General features: G+C 37.1%; 1 protein-coding gene across 1 annotated transcript in view; it reads left to right on the forward strand.

The window, feature by feature from the left end:
- Positions 1-24,145, forward strand: part of METTL15 (methyltransferase like 15) — a 240,566-nt gene that overhangs the window by 110,815 nt on the left and 105,606 nt on the right. The window contains exon 3 of the mRNA XM_036764897.1: positions 497-633. Coding sequence (XP_036620792.1) covers positions 497-633 — 137 coding nt within the window. The remainder of the gene's footprint in view (positions 1-496; positions 634-24,145) is intronic.

A 24,145-nucleotide genomic window follows, 5' to 3' on the forward strand; every position in this document is an offset into this window, starting at 1 on the left:
TTCATGTTCTTGAATATTTTTCTCATTTGTATGCAACATTTTTGAACATTGGGATAAAATGGCCCACACAGAAAGCTGTTCACAAACGGTGGGAGTATGGGTTCTGATCCCTAGCTTTTCTACTGACTACCTCAACCAGTCGCTTAAGTCTCAATTTCCTCATCTGTAAAACAGAATGCATTGGACTTGATGGATTCTTCAGTTTATTTCTGAATTTAAATTCTGGCATCCTATAGAGACAGGAGAAAAGATGAATATTCTTATAAAACAAATCATTTGAGCTCAGTCTACATTAGACAGTTGTCTAAAACTGAGCCAGTATTCACATACAGCAAATTAGATCCTGGTTATATAACTTCATCAGTACTTATTGCTTTTATTGGGGAAAAATCATTATACATATTTATAAACTAACAAGCTACTTGAAAGAGAAACCAATGAAGACTTAAAATTCACATTTAAATAATTTGTTTCTGCTTTTTTGTTTGTTCACTAGAATATTCTTGATATGACATTTGGTTCAGGAGGTCACTCAAGAGCCATTCTACAGAAAGAAGTGGATGTTACCTTATATGTTCTAGACAGAGATCCAACAGCTTATGCCATAGCTCAGCAGCTTTCAGAATTGTATCCGTAAGTATTGTGCTCTTTCTTTTATCTACTTTAAGTATTTAAATTCTTATGAAATCCTCTGGTTTGGGTTCTATTATCCTGCATAATAGTGACAACTTTGCTCTCTCTCCTATTAAATACTCTCCTTGTCTTCCCCACGGTAATTAATGCAATTACCTGCAATATTGACACCACTTATATAATGTTTGCTGTGCTGTTATTTTTCCTATTGCTGCCACCATAGATACACAAATACAATAACTGGCTATGGCCACAAAATCAAAGAAATACACACACACACACACATATTTAGTACATGAAAAGCAATTTGGTAAATGAATTTGTCTCTTAAAAAAAAGAACATTAATAGTTTCAGATTCTAGGAATGTGCTAGAACTCCATACTATTTACTGGGGAGAAACAAGCATGAGAAAATTCATGAGACTGCATTTCTACTATATGTGCTTCAGAGTAATATCACTGCACATCAATATTTTTTTTCCAACATTCAGACTGACTTTCCCCTAAATAACTTAAATCAGTGCCATCTTAGTAGTACATGTTGAGGTTGTGGAAAATTATGTCCTTGATAAAAATGAGATGATAACATTTTCCTTTGGAAAAACTGTTGATGGGGAGTAGATTAAATCAAAATTAAAAGTTATTTAAAAGGCATTGGCTCAGAATAAAAAAAGACTTAAGGAGGAAATTATGCTTGTCTCCAGGTGTTTGAAGGGCTGGCTGTTATGCATAAAAGATGGTAACCTTTTTCTCTAGAGTAGAACTAGAACACATAGGTAGAAATTACATGGAAAATCCATAGAAGGAGTGACTTTATTAAAGGTTGAGCTGCTAAACAATGGAGTGGACTATTTTGGGAAATAGTGTTTAGTTCTCATGACGGGCAATGCTAGGCTGGATTACTACATGTTAGGTATATTCTAGAACTATATTGGTTTGTAAATTGGACTAAATGATGAACTCCAAATTTCCTTCTAGATTTCAATTATGTGAATAAACTAGACATGTAATGAATGGTTGTTAAATCAGTGAATCATTTTTCCTATCAAGAATCACATTGATGCAAGTTCTAGGCTCAAACATGGGACTTGAGATGCCTGAAGTTTATTTCTATACTTTTACCTAGAATTTGAAGTTGTGCTTGCAGTTGCTATTATTTATAAATAAATTTAAACAATTCTGTCTTTCTGGAATTCTTCTTATCAACCTAGAATGCTAACTATTCCATTTTTAAGAACATTTTGTGATTTTTTAAAGGTTTATTTAAAAAAAGCAATTAAAGTGCTTCTCTCCTTGCAATGTTCCAGATTCTCTCACTTCATAGTTTTTTTTTTTACCCAAGCCATCTTCAGAGTTGTTTGAGGAAACAATAAAATGCATTCTGTCTCTTATTTCTTTGATTACTATTTCCCAGTTCTTTTGATCCATCTTATCTTTTGTTCTTATCAATCTTAGAGCTTTGTAACAACAATGCTACTTGCCACTGCTGTTGATGTGTAAGGCCAGTAACACCAGCACATAGGAGGGCTGCTAGCATAGGTTCTTTGATCTGCTTTTCTAAGGAAAGCAACTTAAAGGGGTTCACAATCTCACTTTAATCAAACATACATATATCATTCACTTAGTTCAGGGGAAAAAAGTCAGCACCCTGAACTTCAGAGCAAATACAAACAGCGAAAACATAAACAGAGCAAATAACACAAATCAACAGGTAGGCTTCTAGCTGTCTGACCAAAGCTATACATACATAGTTACCAAAGAGAGAAGCACCAACATCTGGCTTCTTAATGGCTACCCAGAGTCTCCACACCAACACTCTTCCAATGAGTGAGCCCCAAACAGAATGCTAACCTCAGAGTAAATATATACTTCTTTGAGGTCATAGGGCTTCACACCTCTTGAGGGTTTCATACCTTTTGAGGGTTTCACACCTCTCCTGACCTAACTAGCAAAAGAGTGTGGGCCTTCCTACAAACAAAGGGAAGACTCAGTCATAGGCACTTGATTGCCCCAGTGCTAAGAAGCTCTCCAAAACAAAAGACAACAAAAAGTCCCACTTTGCTTGTCCTTATAGGCTTGAACCTCACAGATCTGGAATTCGTTAGAACTGGAAGGGACATTAGAAAGTCTAACAACATAGTCTACAACCTTCTTGCCCTCTGCCCTCCCCCCCCTTATTTTGCAAATGAGGAAACTCAGGCCCAAGAGTTTAAGTGCCTTGTATAAAGTTACCCATTTTATTAGTGGCAAGTCTTCTGTCTTCCAGGCTAGTATAATTTCCTTTACATCACGATGTTTTCTCAATCAGTAAAACTGTATCAAGCCATTTTTTTTCTACTGGATTTGATATCTTCTCATCTTACAATTCATTGAGTATTTCCATTTCAGTTTGGGTTCACTGTCAGAGACCTCAACTTCTTCCCACTTTTAATTAACAATCATTGTACATCACTGTTACCAAAAAATTGATCTCATGGTGACTAAATCTCTGGTGTCCATTCCTTCCTTGCTCATATAGTCCTGCCATATAACAACAGATGCACAGTTTGTCAGATGACCCATATTCAAAGCCCTTCTAGCTTGACATGACTTGCCAGAAACTTGAATTAGCCCTGCCTTTAATGTCTCCTCCAATCCATGGATTGAAATTTTAGTAGAGGTTCTTATAATTATTTTATCAAAGAAATAAGTGATGTGAAATCCTTTGAGAAAATGTCATTTTTGGAAGTTTTTTTTTCTTAACAGTACTTATAATTTTCCTCCAAAAGGTAGTGTTTTGGACTTCCACAGAGAATCATAAGCTAACCATGTCAACAAAAGCTAGGTAATTAATAGGTGAGCCTGAAGTTTAAACTCTTGCTTGACATTGTAGTCAAGAATTTATCAAATTACATATTGTTAGAAACCCACATAGCCATTGTCCTTTGGGGACAAGAGTAAACAAAATATAAATTAGAACAATGGGGAGTTAGCTTGATTTTTAATAACAAGAGAGAAAATATCAAATTTCTTGCTTTCTCAATGAAGGATAGAAGAGAAAGAAGGAGGGAGAGCATTTGAAATCCAAAATTTGAAAGGAAAGAATGTTAAAGTTGTTTTTACATGTAATCGGGGAAAAGGAAAATATTTTAAAAAATAATAGAAAGAATTGAATTAAAATTCTGCATAAGTGAAAATTGATTAATAGAACTTAGAGACTTGTACAGCCCCCTCCCCCCCACATACAAACACACACACACAATAGTCATATATAATGGCATATGTGCAAGGGGCATATATGAACTATAAGTGTGTGCCATGCATTTCCTTCTAATTTTCTTGTGTTTTTTTGGCTATTATCTATAGTGTAGTATATTCCTTAATTGTTTTTTACTGAATTTATCACATCTACCCTCAAACCTCTTGTTTCTTGTTTTTGTCTTATCTGTTATATACCCCATTTCATTGACCCAGATCCCCTAAAATTAAAGTGTATACACAATAATGAAGAAAAAAATAGGAACGATGAGGATTGTAAAAACTGTAGATTTGCTGAGGGTCCAAAGACCACAGTTTAAAAAAGTATGGTATTTATATATGTGACATAAGGATTTCTTTTAAATTTCCATCAGAAAATGTTCATTGCAGCCATCGTATTCTTTATGATTCATCATGAAATGGAAATATTCCCTGATTTTGGAAAGCAAAGCAGGTCTGACTAGGCTGGAAGAACTTCCACCATAGGTCTGATGAGTCCCTTTGTGTCTTTGTGTGATGTTGTTTTTGTTGTTTAGTTGTGTCTGACTCTTTGTGACTCCTTTGGGGTGTTCTTGGAAAAGATACTGGAATGGTTTGCGTTTTCCTTCTCCAGCTCATTTTACAGATGAGAAAACTGAGGCAAATAGGGTTAAGTGACTTGCCCAGGGTCACATAGCTGGTAAGTATCTGAGGCTGGATTTGAACTCAGGTCTTCCTGACTCCAGGCCCAGCACTCTGGCTACTGTGCTACCTATCTTGGTGTGAGGACAAACTTGATAATTTCTGGTTTCTTTATCAGGTTCTGGTTTCTTCATCCAGGTTCTTCATCACAATGATGCATTTTTTGTTCCCCCCCCCCCCCCCCCCCCCCAACTACCCTCAGAAACTATCTTACTCTGTTCTAGAGGACTTGTGATCTGCTTTAGGGAGGCCAGGGGAGGGCCCATATTGACTCATTACAGGTCCTTCTGGTAGTGAAGTAAGTTTTATTGCAGAACATCCAATTTAATCTACATTTTAACAGCACTGAGTACAGGTAAGTGCTTTCTGGTTATACTCAATTTGAATATTTCCTGTTTCAACAACTCTGCTTTGTAGAGAGATATGAACCAACTTTTACCACCTAAAGTTAAAAGGTATGCCATAAATCTGTATATTTGCACCACTCGTGTTTTGCCTTCTCCTTCCCACTTCCTCCGTTATTCAAGGAAATATGTGATTTTTTTTCATCTGTCTACCTTATTTCTCTCTTGACAAGCTGTTTTAAATTGTGTCTAAAGCTTTTCTTGGAGTAGTCAAAGAGGCATGAATAACCTTATTTCCTGTAAGTGGAGTTGTAATTCTCAAAGAAGTAATAGCAGTGCTTAGCTACTCTGACAAAAACTTCAGGAATTTTACTTGTTGGGGAAATATACTTCCCTTTTCAACAGCTAGCTTCCAGATTTCGCTTTAGCATAGCTAGGGGATGGGGAAGGAAAACAATTTATTCTAGTAACTCCCTAATACTCTCCCACCACCTTTTAGTGTTTTATCATCTGCTAAAAGTGTGTGTGTGTGTGTGTGTGTGTGTGTGTGTGTGTGTGTGTGTGTGTGTTTGTAGGGTAGTATTGAGAAAATATATCAAACATTTCTTCTTACTCAAAACTCAAATTTCCTGGTAAATATTCACAGTTTTTTCCTCTGAGATACACAGCTGCTGTAAATTTCATTAGCCATAGGGGATCATTTCTGCTATGTGACATTAAAGTAGATGAATTTCTGTAACTATATTCAAATTTTAAAAAAGAGAGACAAATTAGAAACAACTAACCTGGGTCATTTTAACTATTGATAATGATCTTTTACCTTTTTACCCTCATGGAGAAAAAGTGATATTATGGTTTTTCCTATTTGAATATTATTAAATGCCACCTGGATCAAGTGGCCATCAGATATTTTTTAACTTGAGAAGGGAAACCAGTTAAATTGCTAATGTATTGAGCATTTTGTTCCTTTTCTAGGGAAGGATGTTCTCCTCACCATCCTGTTAAAAGGTACTAAATTTGGAAAGCAATGGTATTAATACCCTAAATTTGTAAAGCAATAGTTTTAAGATATCTATTTTGATGAGATTTCTTTTGTATAACTCTTTGGACATGTTTTAATTCTTTTTGATTCATAAGGTAAATTGGACCTCATACTTGTGGAATTTAAGAGGATTTTTAAAATCAGCCTGTAAGAATCCCCCCTTTCCCAGGCATTGGTGCTCTGCCTAGCCATTATAAAGTAGGAAATAAATTGACCCAAATCTCTGCCATATACTAGGTCTAGAATATAGACTAAACTCTGAGAAGAGAAACAATAATGTAAGTGAAAAACTAATTCCTGTTCTACTCTTTTGGTTTCAGATTCCAAGTTCTCTAGAGTCTTAGAAATGGCCAAAGGCAATATTTTCCTAACCTAGACTTTGGCCATTAGCCTTAGGATGAATGCAGCATAATCAGCAAGATTTTATTAAAAACATATCATAGGGGCAGCTAGGTGGCGCAGTGAGTAGAGCACCAGCCCTGGAGTCAGGAGAACCTGAGTTCAAAACTGGCCTCAGACACTTGACACACACTTACTATCTGTGTGACTTTAGGCAAGTCATTTAATCCCAACTGCCCTGCCTTCCCCCCCTCCAAAAACAAAACAAACAAAAACACAAAAAAGATATCATATATGCCCGGGTCTGTGCTAGATATTCTAAGAGAGAAAAAAAGGTAGGAACATGGTAATATAAAAGAAATATAAGACATGGTTCTTGGTCTTAAAGAATTTACAATCTAAGTAGGGAGACAAGTCCACAATACGTAAAATTAATGTGTTTAATTGTGTGGTACTGACTAGAACAGCAATAAAACTTCACAGATGGGAAGATCAGTGTGGGTTGGAGTTAGCAAGGCATAAAAATTATCTGTCCACATGCACTGCTTTTCTGGGATTTTAAGATAAACTTAGTAATGCCCTAATGTCCACATTTCTGATGAGCCTTTTCCTAGCCAGGAATTCTTAATTTGAGATAGTAAGTGATATGGGTTTTCCTGTTCTTGAAGATACAGACAAGGAAGCAAAATCATAAAGAGACAACTTGCCAGACTAAGTCATGCCAGAGTAAGTACATTTATTTTTTCTTTTTGAAAGGGTTACTAGATTCGTAAAACAAGAAAATGGCATAAATATAATATGTCCAGATTTTTCACAAAGCATTTAACAGAGTCTCACTTGTTGTTCCTGTGAAAATGATGGTGATGTGTATGCTAGATGATAGGTTAGTTAGGGAGATTTAGAACTTGTTGATTGACATTCCCAAGAATCATCATTAATGGCCATTATTGACGAGGATAGAGGTATCTGGGAGAAACGATTGGGGAGCTATGCTTTTCAACATTTTTGTCAATGGTTGGGTTAAAGGTATAGATGACTGCAAGCTTAATATAAGTTCAACTTAGAAGCTAAAAGAGGCTACTATAAATTATGCCACATTAAGACAAAGTGTTCAGAATAAAAGAGGTCTTCTTGCAGTTTGCCCTTGTTAGAAGATATCTGGAGAATTGTGTTCAGTTATGGGATTTTAAGAGGATATTGATAAATTGGCAGTCATCAGAAGAAGATGGTTAAGATAGTGAAGGACCTCAAACTCATGCTGTAGGAGGGTTAGCAAAAGGCACTGGGGCTGTTTAGCCTGAAGATGACTTGGAGTTGAGGGATGATAATCTGTAATTATTTGCAAGGGATGCCATATGGAAAAAAGGATTAGACTTGTGCTTGCCCCCGAAGATCAGAATCAGAAACAATGAATGAAAGCAGGGAACTGATCCAAATTTATAAGCTTGAGACCCGTTCCCTAATTGATAAGTGGTCAAAGTATATTAATAGGCAGTTTTCAGCAGAAGAAATTCAATCTATCAATAACCACATTAAAATAATGTTCTAAATCATTAATAGAGAAATGCATGTTAAAAGAATTCTGGCATTCTATTTCACATTCCTCATGTTGGCAGGGTTGACAAAAAAAAGTAGAATGACAAATGCTGGAGGGACTGTGGGCAAACAGGTAACTTCATACACTGATGGTGGAGCTGTGAATGGACCTATTCTGGAAAACATTTGGGAATTACGCCCTCCCAAAGCTACTTTGGATGGCTTGGACTCAGTAATGCTGTTGCTAGGTACATACCCCAAAGAGATCAGGAAAGGAGGAAAGTGACCAAGATGTGCAAAGATATTTGTGTCAATTCTTTTTGTGGTAGCAAAAAATTGGAGACTGAAGGAAGTGTCCATCGATTGGAGATTGGCTGAACAAGTAATGGTGTATGAATGTGAGAGGATACTGTTGTGCTATAGGAAATGATGAGAGGGATAATTTCAGAGAAACCTTAAAGGAGTTCTGTGACCTGATGCAGAATGAAGTGAGCTTCTAGAGCCCAGGAGAACAAATTATACAATAACAGCACTAGAGTAAATACAAACAATTTTGAAGACTTGAGAACTCTGATCAACCAATTGACCAACCATAATTCCAGAGGACTGATGGTGAAACATGCTGCCTACCTCCTATTCAATAGGTGATGGACTCATTGTACAGACTGAAAGATGGGGTGTTTTTTGAAATGGAATTTGTTTTGCTTGCTTATACATGTTTGGAACAGCTTCCTCTCCCCATACTTTTTTTTTTTTATTGCTTTCTTAGTGGTTTGGAGAAGGGGGAAAGTGGGAGGGGGAAGGTGAGAGGGAGAGAATATACATTGTTTGAAAATAAAATGAAATTTAATGTGAAAAAATGATGAATGAAGGTTATAGAGGCAAATTTCCTACTGTTTAAGGGAAAAAGTTATGAACAATTAGAGTTAAAGTAATGGGCTGACTTGGGAGTTTAGTAGAACCTCATTAGAGGCATGCAAGTGAAACTCACCATTGTAGATGTTGCGGAAAGGATGAATTTTTAGTCATGTATAGTTGGGGATGCATTGCCTCTGAGGGCCCATCGAAGTCTAAAATACAATGATTCTATAGTGTCACAGAAGAAAAAAATATTTTTATTGATTCATATTTTTGGAAGAAAATATTGGAATATGTTCAGTGACAAAAAATCATGTTTATAAATATGGATTATTGTATCTTCTGTACAGTACTGGTATAGTATAGTCATGTAGCATCTTTATTCATCATTTAATCATTTTATTATATTCTTAATATTGAGTTATTTAACGTTTAAATAATATATTCTGTTGCCCTAAGGCACAGGAAGAAAGATGTATGGCTGATTTATAATGTATTCTGTTTTTAACATTAAAATTCACTTCTTCTCATGCTTATGAATATAAATTTTTGAAAACGAAATAACAAAACTGTGCTTTTGAAAATCGATGCTATTCCTTGATTAAGGATAGAATTTTAGATTATCATTTAATATATACTAGAAATAAAATATAGTCATATAATCAGGATAAAGTTCCCTCTTCAATTCCTTACTTGGTGATTCTTTTCTTTTTATTTAAAGCTCAGACTAGCTTTAATCCCCATCCCATTACCACCCCGTATGTTGTGTATACTGGTGCATTAATAAGGCAAAAATAGGTCAATTCCTATTTAAATATTCAATGTGTAGGTGGAAATCCTTTGACGGGTTTTCTGGGGAAACCTCTAACATGGGAATTGCTGCTGAGATTCCAAAAGAATAAAATAAATTCTGTCAGTAGCAATATGTATTACAAATAAACACTTTTACACCCACTAAAAAAAAAGGGGTAGAATGAAAAGGTTACTAAAATCTAGCAATTAAACAATATCATTGCAAACTTTTAATGCTGTGAATCTGCTCTGAGCCTTCACATTCCACTCAATATGTTCAGTTCACTTTTGCTCACATGGACATGATATAGAATAAGGTAAAGACAATAATATGACACTCCCTCCTTAATTATTTTGTGATTCCATAATATAAATCATCATTCCATAATAATTCTTTTCTTTTTTATATATAAATTTATTTTCAGTCTTCAACATTCACTTCCACAAGATTCTGAATTCCAAATTTTCTTCCCATCTCTCCTCTCTACCCACCCCAGGACAGAGTGCAGTTTGATTACCCCTTCCTCCAATCTGCCCTCCCTTCTATTATCCCCCATCCCCTTCTCTTATCCCCTTCCCTTCTGTTTTCATCTAGGGCAAGGTAGATTTATATACCTCATTGCCTGTATATCTTATTTCCCAGTTGAATGTAAAAACAATTTTTAAACATTCATTTAACATTCATTGAGTTCCACAGTCTGTCCCTTCCTCCCTCCCCACCCACCTACATTGAGAAAGCAAGCAATTCGGTATAGGTTATACATGCGTAGTCATGGAAAACACTTCCATAATAGTCTTGTTGTGAAAGACTAACTATATTATCCTCTGTCCTGTCTGGCCCTCCCTTTATTCCATTCTCTCCTTTGACCTATCCCTCCACTAAAGTGTTTGCTTCTGATTATCCCTTTCCCCAATCTGCCATCCCTTCTATTATCTCCCCTCTCATATCCCCTTCCCCCTGTTTTCCTGTAGGGTAAGATAGATTTCCATACCTAATTGAGCCAAATTTGATGAGAATAAGGCTCACTTATTCCCCCTCACCTCCTCCTCTTCTCCTCCATGGTAAAAGCTCTTTCTTGCCTCTTTTATGTGAGATGATTTACTACATTCTACCTCTACCATTCTCTTTCTCCCAGTACATTCTTTTCAGCACTTAATTCTACTTTTTAGGTATCATCCCTTCATATTCAGCTCACCCTGTGCCCTCTGTCTACATATGTACACACATACACACACATATACATGCGTGTATATACATATACATATATATATACATATATATATATAATACACACAAACACACACACATACACACATATATTCCGTCTAACCTAATACTGAGGAAGGTCTCTTGAGTTGCAAATGTCATCTTTCCATGTAGGAATGTAAACAATTCAATTTTAATAAGTCACTTATTGCTTCTCTTTCCTGTTTATCTTTTCATGTTTCTCTGGATTCTTGTATTTGAAAGTCAAATTTTTATTAAGCTCTGGTCTTTTCAACATGAATGCTTGGAAGTCTTCTATTTCACTGAAATTCCATTTTTCTCCTGAAATATTATACTCAGTTTTGCTGGGTAGGTGATTCTTGGTTTTAATCCTATCTCCTTTGATCTCCAGAATATCATATTCCAAGCCCTCTGATCCCTTGGTGTAGAAGCTGCTAAATCTTGTTATCCTTATTGTGTTTCCATAATACTTGAATTGTTTCTTTCTGGCCCCTTGTAATACTTCCTCCTTGACTTGGGAACTCTGGAATTTGGCTACAATATTCCTAGGAGTTTTCCTTTTGGGATCTCTTTCAGGAGGTGATCAGTGGATTCTTTCCATTTCTATTTTACCCTCTGGTTCTAGTACATCAGGGCAGTTTTCCTTGATAATTTCTTGAAAGATGATGTCTAGGCTCTTTTTTTTTGATCATAGTTTTCAGGTAGTCTAATAATTTTAATATTATCTTTCCTGGATCTATTCTCCAGGTCAGTGGTTTTTCCAGTGAGAATTTCACATTGTCTTCTATTTTTCATTCCTTTGGTTTTGTTTTATGATTTCTTGATTTCTCATAAGGTCATTAGCTTCCATTTGTTCTATTCTAATTTTTAAGGAATTATTTTCTTCAGTGAGCTTTTGGACTTCCTTTTCCATTTGGCCAATTCTGCCTTTCAAGGCATTCTTCTCCTCATTGACTTTTTGGAGCTCTTTTGCCATTTGGGTTAGTCTATTTTTTAAGGTGGTGTTTTCTTCAGTATTTTTTTGGGTCTCCTTTAGCAAGGTGTTGACTCATTTTTCATGATTTTCTTGCATCACTCTCATTTCTCTTGCCAATAGTTCCTCCACTTTTCATGCTTGATTTTCACAATCACTTTTGAGCTCTTCCATGGCTTGAGACCACTTCATATTTTTCTCGAAGGCTTTGGATGTAGGAGCCTTGACCTTGCTGTCTTCCTCTGGCTGTATGCCTTGATCTTCCTGATCATTAAGTATGTAAAAAAACATCTTTTTACCAAGAAAGTAACCTTGTATAGTCTTATTCTTTTCCTTCTGTTTGCTCATTTTCCTAACCAGTTATTTGACTTTTGAGCTCTTTGAATTTCAGGTGTTTTATGCAGCTATTTTCAGAGATATTTCTAGGCATCTGTAAATTCTCAGTTCCTCCAAAGTGGTATGATCAAAAGAGAGGTGTTTACTTCTCTCCTGTCCTGTGCTCTGGTTTGTGAGCAGTCACAAGCACTCTTTTCTGCCCTGGAATAGCGAGGAGGGCTTCCTCTCCATAGCATCCAGCAGCTCCACCACGTCAGCATTCCTTCTCACCCCAGGACCACCACCCAGGACCGCAACTCAGATTAGCCACTCCATTCTCCCACTGTCTATAGGCCAAGAACTCCAGTAGCAGGCACAGCTGCAGCAGTGGCTGCCGCCACCCTAGGGCTATGGCTGGACCATGCTCCTCACTCACCCAGATGAGAGAGCTTTCCCACTGACCTTTGAAGGTTTCTTTGGCATTTGTGGGTTAAGAAGTCTGGAAACCATGCAGCTGTCAGTGATTGAGTGCCCTGAGGCCTGCTTCAGTCCCATCAGTGCCAGCATGGCCCAGGCTGGGCTGCACTCCACTGCCAGCATGGTGAAATAGACCCTTTCTCTCAGCTTTCCAGATTGTCTTGGGCTGGAAATCTGCTTCACTCTGTCATTTTGTGCTTCTGTTGCTCTAGAATTTGTTTAGTCATTTTTTACAGGTATTTTAAGAGGTTTGGGGGGAGAGCTCAATCAGTTCCCTGCTTCTATTCTGCCATCTTGGCTCCATCCCCCCCAGACTTTGCCCATTCCATGATAATTTAATAGCAGTATTATTAACTTGAGTGTAAACTGTTTTGAAAAGTAGAATAAAAGATAGTACAAGATTATAAAAAAGACTCACCTCACAGAAGAGTGGGCTTTAGGGGGTGGTAGTTACAGAAAGCTTAGTGTAAAATTGAAATAAGCCAGATCATTCTAATATCATTTATTAACAAAATGGAGGACAGCAAATAAACATGAAATGGAAAATATCGATCTGCTAATGTTTCAGTAGCTATATATTTTCTTAAGTGCTATCAAAACCACCAGGTTTAGACTCCTTTACTCCTGTACTTGTGCTGAATTAGGATAGGAAAATAGGTCCAAAAAAAAAGATAAAAATTAGAGGATATACACAGGAAATTTTACTAAACTGTTTTTGATAACAAGGAAAAAAAGCCCGTATGCGTGCATGTACACTCACACACATGCACATGCACACACACACACACACACACATGCAAATGTTAATACCAGTATTATTTGGTATAGCAAAAAAAAAATCTGTAAAATAAAATATGTGTCTGACAGTTCAGAGTAGCTGAAAAATATTTGGCATGATACTGCAATAAATTCTTACTGAGCCATAAGAAATGATCAATATGTAGACTTCTATATATAAACTAAAGAGCCAAGTCAAAGTAACAATGTAAAATCATATTTCAAGCCTTTTGCTTCTTTATGATGGTAGCTGCTCAATCTTGTGTGAACTTGACTGTGGGTCTGCAGTATTTGAATTCTTTCTTTCTGATTGCTTTCAGTGTTTTCTCCTTTACTTGGGACATCTGAATTTTGGGTATAATATTCTTGAGAGTTTTAATTTTGTGATTTCTTTCAGGAGGTGACCGGTAGATTCTTTCGGTTTCTACTTTGCCCTCTGGTTCTGAGATATCTGGACAGTTTTCCTTTTAATTTCCTGAAATATAATGTCTGGACTCTTTTGTGATCATGGTTTTCTGGTATTTCTATAATTCTTAATTGTCTTTTCTCAATCTGTTTTTGGGTCATTTGTTTTTCCTATGAGATACTTCATGTTTTCTTGTATTTTTCAGTCTTTTGACTTTGTTTTATTGTTTCTTGATGTGTCATGGAATCATTATCTTCCACTTGACCAGTTTTAAATTTTAGGGAGTTATTTACTTCAGTGAGTTTTTGTTTTTTCTCTTTTTCCATTTGGCTAATTCTGATTTTTAAGGAGTTATTTCCTTTAACATTTTTTGTGCCTCTTTTAGCAAGCTGTTAAAATTTTTTCCCATAATTTTCTTGCATTATTTTAATTTCCCTCCTTTTTCTTTTACCACTTTTATTTGGTTTGATCTTTCTTCTTTTTTTAAAGTCTCTTTCTTTAGCTCTTCTTGGAATTCTTGTTGGATTTGTATCCAATTTGCATTTTATTTTGAGACTTTGCTTATGGGTATTTTTAAGAGATTGTCTTCTTCTGAGTTTCTGTCTTGAGTTTCCTTGACACCATAGTAGCTTTTTATGATCTTGTCCTTACCCTCGTCCCAACACCTCCCTGCCCCAGGCTCATTTTTCCAGCCTGTTTCTTGACTTTGGACTTTTGTTAGAGTTGGGCTCTGCTCACCTCACTGAGGTGAAAAAGGGATTACAGATCTGAGCTTCAGTCTTTTATGTCCTTCTTCTGCTTTCACAGCTAGGTCTGGGGGGCTAGTCTGATCACTGCCCTCCTGGTCTATGTTCTGGTCCTTACCCAGGTAGGCCTTCTGCTCCCTTATGACTACAACTGCTCCTCTCCACCCTGGAGCTGCAGCCCCAAACTAGACAGTGGGTGAAGGAGCTGCCATATGATACCAGTCCTGTGCCTGGTGCTAGCACCGGGATCCCCTGGTAAGGGGACTTGTTTAGTTGTTTCTTGGGAATTACCTGTTGTGTCAAAATGATATGTATCAAGTTTTTTTGAAAGATGAAATTTGGGAGGGTAGTGTTTCCAGATTAAATCTATAATGAAGGAACTTAGGAGTCTTTCTTCTGAACAGGGATTATTCCAACAAAATGGAAAAGGAATAAGAGCCCACTGCATATTTTGTCTCTTGACAAAATGTAATTTTAAAGGATATCCCCCAACGAGGTGTCTCTCACACATATGAAATCATACAAGAGTTTTTGACAGATGCAACCAAAGTTGCAAAATTTGGGAGCTGAGGGGGACTTCAGTGGCCAGTTATTCTAACCCATACTCCAAAAGAATTTCCTCCATGATATACCTGACATCAGTTGTTCAGCCTCTTGTGGATGATCTCCATTGAGGAGGAATCTACTAACATGTCTTTCCTACTTCTTCTGGGCTCCAGTCTAAGCATCTCCATTTCCTAAAACCAATTGTCATGAGAAAGGAACACAGAATCCTTCATAGGATGGTATGTTTGGTACTTCATCGATTAATTTTATGCCATTATACGTGATGATAAAACAAGGAAGTAGGGTCATTTAAAGGCTGGTGCTGTGCAAAGTTCAAATATAGTAGGGATTCTCTTTTGATGAGGAGATTCAGTAGATTCAGTTCAATTCAACAGGTATTTATTAAGTACTTATTATGAGCCAGATACTGCACTGAGCACTGGGGATATTTGGGGGATATTGATGCAAAACATATATAGTCAAGGATCTCATATTCTAGTGAGGAGAGGGCTCATTTTTACCAGAGATCTGGTGAGTTGAGATTTTACTCTATTTTGATTATTATGTTTAGCCATAGGACTATAATAATTAAATCCTTGTTTCCCAGCTAATGTATTGGTGCACTTTGCTGCATCATGAGGTGATGGTTGTGCAACAACATATTAAATTTCTTCATTCCAGTTGCCAGTTTTTCATACTCTATTGTGATATACACTTTGATAATCACAAGTAGCTGAAATGTTTGTGTATAATGGGACAGATGGAAAGAGAGATGACTGTCTGGATTCTCTAGTGAATGGAGGATAGAGATGAAGAAATTTCTGTATATCAGCAGCTGAAAAAGTTTTTGAATCATTAATCTAAACTGCCTTTGGTATTAGAATAGGACAACTGTCAGATACAATTGAAACTTCTTTCAGGGGCTGGTTAGATTTTGACAATGGTACATTAGCTCTGCCCAGGGCAAGTCATTTAACATGTGCAGTGCATATTCTTATCTGTAAAATGGGTATTGGTTTTTCTTACCCTACCAACCTCTCACCATTGTTAGGAGGAAAGCACTTGGTAAACATTAAAGCTGTTAAATCCCCCAAAGTAATCAAATACTGTTGACTTGTTATGGAGATAACTATTTTTAAAATAATTTGATTTTAAAGTTCCTTTGATAGTTTATTATTTTACCTTTGGTTACTGAGTAATGGTTGATACTAGTTGGGGAATTTGAGACATTGTAGTAGAAGAAAAATCCATCAGGGAGAGAAAATTATGAAATCAATAGAAACATTACAATTCTTTTTTGAGGAATTTTCTTCCAGTCTTTCTAAGAAATTGCCTCCAGTTCACATCTACAGTTCTATATAGCAGCTCCACTATATAATTTGCAGACTGCACGTCTCAAGGTAACCAACTTTGAGCACTTTGATCTAGGAATCAGAATAGAGTTTGTTATTGGAAAGAATTTAGTGGAGAGATTTATTTTGTAGTGATGTCACCTGAGAATATGCCTTGGGTTATACAGAACCAGAGATGTCACCATTTGAATTTTCTACCCTACTAATAACCTTAGCTTCACTTTCAATTCATTAGATTCCATAACATGTTGAGAGCCCCAGTTGACAGATATAAATTCTGAAGTTCTGTGAAATCTAAGATTTAAGTCATACTCTGCTGTTGGGGTCCTCTCACCCCTGGTAGTCCTTGACCAGCAAGGACCTGTCTCGGTACGCAATGATGAGGCGCGAGTCAAGGATGGAAGAAACTCCATTTATTGTTACAGCAAGCAGGATTTTTATGCAGTACTAGCCTTCATTACTGGGTGCAAGCAAGCTCGTGCACGATCCTCTAAACCTATCAGGAGCCCCAGGGCCAGGCATCACAGCTCGTGGACAACTTGTGTCCAGTCCTTATTTGGAAGGAGGCATGTGCTGTTCACAGCCTGCCTTATCAGAGGAGGAGGACCCGAGCCGGACTATGTAGCCCCAGATAATTCCCACAGGACTGTCCGTGGGCCTCAACTCCCAAGCTTATCAGGCTCTCAAGAGCCCCTTACACTCTGTGACCTGAACTGTTCTACAGGAATGAACACTTGGAACTTCCACAAATTGCTCTTAAGAATATTAATAATGGGGGGGGAGAGCCATGATGGAGGCTGGAAAGCAGGGACTTGCATGAGCTCCCCCACAGGTCCTTCCAAAAACCTATAAAAAATGGCACTGAACAAATTCTAGAACTGCAGAACCCACAAAATAGCAGAGGGAAGCAGGACTCCAGCCAGGACAGCCTGGATAATTGCTGGGTAAGGTCTATTGTGCATGGAGCTGGGAGCTGAGTGGAGCAGAGCCCAGTGTGGGCAGCAGCAGGACCAACCAGACCTGGAGCCAGGTGGAACAGACCCCAGTGTCCTGAATCAGTGAGCTGTGGCAGTTACCAGATTTCTCAACCCGCAAACACAAAAGACAACAGAGAAGGTTAGGGGGAAAAGCTCCTGGGGACAGAGTGAAAGAAGGAGATCATGGTTTGGCCATGGCCCCAGGGAAAGTAGGGGTGGTGCAGCTACAGTAGCTGCAGTTGCTTCAGGCCCCAGGCCCACCTGGTGGGAGGAATTAAGTGGCAGATTAGAGCAGGAGTGCAGAGCCTGCTTAAGATCTGAGTCAGGTCCAAGTTGGTGGTTCTTGGGAGAGGAGGAGTGCTGCTGTGGCAGAGCTGGCTGTATAGAAATAGCTCTGAAAACAACAGCACATCCCCTCAAGCTTGGAACAAAGTACTCTCTACCCTAAAAGCAGTCATACACCAGTGAAAAACTCAAGGGTCAAATAGTTGGCTGGGAACATGGCCAGGCAGTGAAAACAGACTCAGACTCAGACTTTGGAATCTTTCTTTGGTGACAAAGAAGACCAAAACATACAGCCAGAAGAAGTCAACAAAGTCAAAGAGCCTACATCAAAATCCTCCAAGAAAAACATGAACTGGTCTCAGGCCATGGAAGAGCTCAAAAAGGAGTTGGAAAAGCAAGTTAGAGAAGTAGAGGAAAAATTGGGAAGAGAAATGAGAATGATGCAAGAAAACCATGAAAAACAAGTCAATGACTTGCTAAAGGAGACCCCAAAAAATACTGAAGAAAACACCACCTTAAAAAATAGACTAACTCAAATGGCAAAAGAGCTTCAAAAATCCAATGAGGACAAGAATGCCTTGAAAGGCAGAATTAGCCAAATGGAAAAGGAGGTCCAAAAGATCACTGAAGAAAATACTGCCTTAAAAATTAGATTGGAGCAAGTGGAAGCTAGTGACTTGATGAGAAATCAAGGTATTATAAAACAGAACCAAAGGAATGAAGAAGTTGAAGACAATGTGAAATATCTCATTAGAAAAACCACTGACCTGGAAAATAGATCCAGGAGAGATAATTTAAAAATTATTGGACTACCTGAAAGCCTTGATCAAAAAAAGAGCCTCGATCTCATCTTTCAAGAAATTATCAAGGAGAACTGCCCTGATATTCTAGAGCCAGAGGGTAAAATGGAAATTGAAAGAATCCACAGATTGCCTTCTCAAATAGATCCCCAAAAGAAAACTCCTAGGAATATTGTCGCCAAATTCCAGAGCTCCCAGATCAAGGAGAAAATACTGCAAGCAGCCAGAAAGAAACAATTTGAGTATTGTGGAAACACAATCAGGATAATCCGAGATCTAGCAGCTCCTACATTAAGGGATCGAAGGGCTTGGAATACGATATTCTGGAGGTCAATGGAGCTAGGATTAAAACCAAAATCACCTACCTAGAAAAACTGAGTATCATGTTCCAAGGCAAAATATGGATTTTCAATAAAATAGAGGACTTTCAAGGTTTCTCAGTGAAAAGACCAGAGCTGAATAGAAAATTTGACTTTCAAACACAAGAATCAAGAGAAGCCTGAAAAGGTAAACAAGAAAGAGAAATCACAAGGGACTTACTAAAGTTGAACTGTTTTGTTTACATTCCTATGTGGAAAGATGATGTGTATGATTCATGAGACCTCAGTATTAGGGTAGCTGAAGGTAATATACATATATGTATATATATATTTATGTGTATATATACATATATACATATACATATATATATATGTATATATATATATAGACAGAGGGCACAGGGTCAGTTGAATATGAATGGATGATATCTAAAAAATAACATCAAATTAAGGGATGAGAGAGGAATATATTGAGAGCCGGAGAAAGGGCGAGATAGAATGGGGTAAATTATCTCACATAAAAATGGCAAGAAAAAGCAGTTCTGTAGGAAGGGAAGAGGAGGCAGGCGAGGAGCAATGAGTGAATCTTGCTGTCATCAGATTTGACCCGAGGAGGGAATAACATACACACTCAATTGGGTATCTTACCCCACAGGAAAGAAGGAGGAAGAAGATAAAAAAGGGGGGATGATAGAAGGGAGGGCAGATTGGGGGAGGAGGTAATCAAAACAGACACTTTGGAAAGGGGACAGGGTCAAGGGAGAAAATTGAATAAAAGGGGATAGGTTAGGAGGAAGAAAAATATAGTTAGTCTTTCACAAAAAAAGAATACTAATAATAATTCAGATTTTAAATGATGTTCCCTTGAATCTCAGATCATAGGAGGTTGACATAGGAGAGACACAAACATGGTTGAATATGATTAGCATATAATTGTGTATTGTATGAGAGAGGGCACTTTATTCCAGAGCTTCCTACTTTTCTTCTATTAAATACCCATAATGCTGAGCCTTTGCTCCGGTACCCAGTAGATAAATTATCAGACAAAAAAAAAAAAGCATGTTTCAACCCTAGTATTGAAAGGTGAGAAAGGAGAGTATGTAGCATAAGCCTTATTTCTCCATGGCCAAAGCTTGCACATTTTAAAATATATGATATTTGGTGGTAATTTGGGATCAAAATAAAACAAGCTGTCCAAAATATGTGAGAAAATGTCTTTTACGTACATGGTGCAGTTTTCTTTTTTGTTGTATTTTTTGACTTTTGCGACTAAAGTTTCTGGTTTTATAGCAACTTGCAATTTCAGAGTTCTTTTTTTTTTTTTAAATTGAAAAAGGTTTTTTTTAAATATGCTCCTTAGCCAACAGGTTTACTTTATTTAAATATCAAATTGGATAATGTTCATATTGACTTTTAACTTTAATTAATAGTACAATTAGGGTGTTCTTGGATGGACTATCTTTGTTGCATAAAACATGAGTGACCAATCCTTGCTAAGAAAGGAAAGCTCATCCATCCTTCTTAAGACTCTCTTGCTTGCCTAATGGACCACGTAACATAAGAAGAGTGATCCTGAGAACATGGCTGTGAAAGCAACAAATTATTTCTTTTAAGTGAATCCTATATCCCATCTTTGGTAAACAGGATCAAATTAGCATATGAAAATTGCCTACATTCATCAAGCTAGCCACCATAGAGAGTAGTTCCAATGTTGGAAGAATGATAACAGTAGAAATAGCCAGAACTTCACAAGAGATAAAAATCTAACAAAATATCAATAGAATAGAAGACTATTTAGAGATAGTCTTCTCTAAACATTTTAAATGATGATTCGTTGACCCATTTCTGTGATTTCGTCCATGTAGAACATTCCCTGTGTGGAAACTTTCCTCAGTGAAAATTAGCAATTTCTCTGTAATTCATAGCTTTAAACAGTTTCCTAGGGAGGTGAGAGGTTTAAAGCTATTCTCCATGTTTTAAAACCAGAACATTGCAAAGCCTGGATTTGAACTCTGGCCTTGCTGCCTTCTCTAAACTTTTTTTCCTCTGTGCCATACAGCATTTTAATGAAACATTAACTATAATGCTGAAAATAGTAGCAATACCCAAGAAATTAAGAAGATGTAATAACATTTTTAAAACATCATGAAATGGAAGCATTGAGAATGACACCATAGTCCTTTTGGAATTGCAGACATTTTATAAATGATCATTTGGTTGTAGTCAGAAGCTCTTATATATGATCTGCTTTACTTTCCTGCATTTAGCACACTAAAAAAGACACCATCTTTTGAAAGACTCATATCTCAGTTAAGTAAAATATGTTTTCTCTGTTATGGTGTCTTCAGATGTTATATGGAAGGAGCAACTAACAAGAAAGACTGAAATCCCTTTTCCCTACTTAGCCAAAAAGGTACACCCTAATGTACGCTGGCACATGGAGTTGTCTAGCAACTAGCTAATTTCTGAGGATGGTCAGCAGATGAGTGGTGAATGCCTGTGTCAAACTTTCAGTTTTCAATTTAATGTTTTCTTTATTTAACTGATAGTGTCTTTATCTGGAACTATCTGTTTGAATCTGGAAAAGTGTTAAAATACATGCAATTGGGAAGTCTTGTAGTTACAGTATACAGCAGAAGCAGAGATAATCTATATACAAGATGGCAACATTGGATCTTCTAAATTATTTAACAGCATCCCCTGCCAATAGATTCTTTTATATCTCAAAGCCTCAACTTAGCAGAGTGCCAAGTCAGCATCCATGTCACCCTTTCTGTCATGTATTTCCTCCTTCTCTGACTGTCCCATGCCTGGTAACAGGATGCAGTGAAATATAGCTGTCTCTATATCTAGTTGTGGCTCTGCTCCCAAACCTCTTGTGAAGGGCCACACTTACTTTCCTCCCCAGCCATCAGGAATCCTAAGACTTTTGTGGTGGGGGAAAGGGAGGGAGGGAGGAGATTTCCTTCACCAACAGGGTGGGGTCATCATGTGGTAGTGGTTCTATGAAGGAGATCCCTTCTGAATTGTAGAAGTTGGACCAGATAATCTCTGCAGTCCTTTTTAGCTCTAAGTTTTTGTGATTCTGTGACCCTTGCTCCCAAATTTCAGTGTATGAATTTGTGATTTGCTAATGAAATCTCTGAGTTCTGCATTCTATTTAGTAGATTTAGTTGTCAAAAGAAGAAGAAGGCCCAATTTTCTGGAGACCATACTTCCAAAAACTTCAGTCTTTTATTACAGTGACCTCAAGTTCAAATTATATGTTTACATTTGTAGCACTCCCTTATTTGTACTTCTGTTAGGACTTTATAGTCTTGGACTAGACCCTGAAGACCTTAGAAACACACCTACTACTACTGTTACTCTACCATTCAAAGGCATGTTAGGTTTGAGCAGAGAAGGCAACTTTGGGAAATAAACAACTGGTTAAAGAGATGGTTTCCAAGGATGGAATCCAGAGTTATATCAAAAGATAGGACTTACGGGTTCTTGGCCAAAGATGGAGTGTGGCTAAAGAGGACTTTTAAGAACATTTCTACCTTGAGTCCTACAAATCTAATCCAAAAGACTATAGACCAAAAAGCAAGAGTGGGGAAAACTGCCTGTATATAAAAACTGCCCATATTCATCAAGTTAGCTACTGTAGAGAGTAATTCCAATGTTGAAAGAATGATAGCAGTAGAAATAGCCAGAAATTCACAGGAGATAAAAATCTAACAAAAGATCAAATAACAAAACTCATGGGCTTCTCTGACTACAAACAGACACATGTTAAAGGATCTGAATAGTTTGAAAAAAGATTCTAAAAGTTTCAACATTCAAAGGAAAAACATGTCTGAAACCATTTCTAGGAAAAGAATTGAAAATTGAAACAACTCTGAAGTTTCACCTCATACTCATCAAACAGCCAAAGATAACCAAAAAATCCAGAAATAGTCATTGTTGAAAAGGCATGCTAATTTACCTTTGGTCAGGTTCTACATTAGTCTGGCTATTCTGGAAAATAATTTGTATTTATAAGAGAAAATTAACCAAACTTTCACCAAGTGATCCCACTACTGGGAACATGGTACAAGGAAACCCAAGAAATTTTTAAAAGGACATACATATGCCAAAATATTCACAGCACTCTTTGTGGTAGCAAAGAACTGTAAAATAAGAGGATGACCATCAGTTGTGAAATAACTTAACAACTGCAGTATGCTAATGTAATGGAATACTATTACACGATAAGATGAATCCAGAAAAGCAACAATAGCATGGTAGGACTTAGCTGGACTGTATGACTTCTGAAGTCCCTTACAGCTCTAATGGCCTCTTGGCTCTTCTCCTAAGCTTGGGGCCATGAACTGCAGTTGCAGCCACATCCATGAGACACAATGGCAAAGGTCATAGCCAATGGATTTGGCCATATTGGATACTGAACATTATACCATCAAGAAAGAGGTGAAGCAAACTTTAGAGAAGTCTTTGGAGGACATCTTTAGGCTACACAAAGGGCCAGGTTGTATGATGTGACTTTCACAGTGACATCTGCTCTTATACTTTTGATTCTGTCACTGGCATTGCCCTTAAAAACCATTTTGTCAAGCTCATTTTTTGCTATGGCAATACGTATGGTTATAGGAATTACATAGTAGAACTCACGGTCTACATGACCTCCAAGGAGTAAAGCTGAAAACCATGGATCTTCTTCCCAGCTGAGAGAAGACTTTGACAACTGGGGAGCCCACATCCCAAATCAGTTTTTCTATCTTATGGATCTCATACCCCACACCCAGGGCCTGCCCCTAGGTATCTCTGTAGTTGGGAACCATGCCTACAGCTATCAATAACCAATAAACCTCAATAAAATCAATACCATATTTAGTGAAAAAATAAAATCCATTATCTGTGAAGCACAGTTAAGTAAGCAGAATCAATAAAACAGTGTACTCACTGACTATAATAGTGCAATAGAAAGGAATATTAAATGAAAACCAGTCTCTAAGTAACTGTAATGACCAATCTTAGTCCTGGAAAACAGATAATGAAATATACGTCCCTTCTGTTAGTAGGTTGGTGGGGGTCTACAAATGCAGAATGTTGTATTCAGTATCAGACATAATCACTATTTTAGTTATCTCTGGTTAAATTACCGATACTTTATAAGTGAGTCATCTTTTTAATCAGGATTTAATGACCTGTGTTAAAATTAATAATATTATTTAACTATTTTTATTCAAATTATTTTCATTTACTATATAAATTATTTTCATTTATTCATCAGAATATATGATTTTATATTTTACTATTGAATTTAAACTATAAATACATTTTATACATTTTCAAATAAAGACAATTCCAGCAAGGAGGAAATTGAAGGGTTGTCCAAAAACAAATTCTTCCCAAAGCCACCATTAAAAGAGGCTTCCCAGGCCAGCCTTTTCTTCCCTCCCTAGATGGCCACACTCTTTTGGACTGGGCTCTCTCATGATC

The sequence above is a fragment of the Trichosurus vulpecula genome, chromosome 6, assembly GCF_011100635.1.
Source record: "Trichosurus vulpecula isolate mTriVul1 chromosome 6, mTriVul1.pri, whole genome shotgun sequence".
Lineage (NCBI taxonomy): Eukaryota > Metazoa > Chordata > Mammalia > Diprotodontia > Phalangeridae > Trichosurus > Trichosurus vulpecula.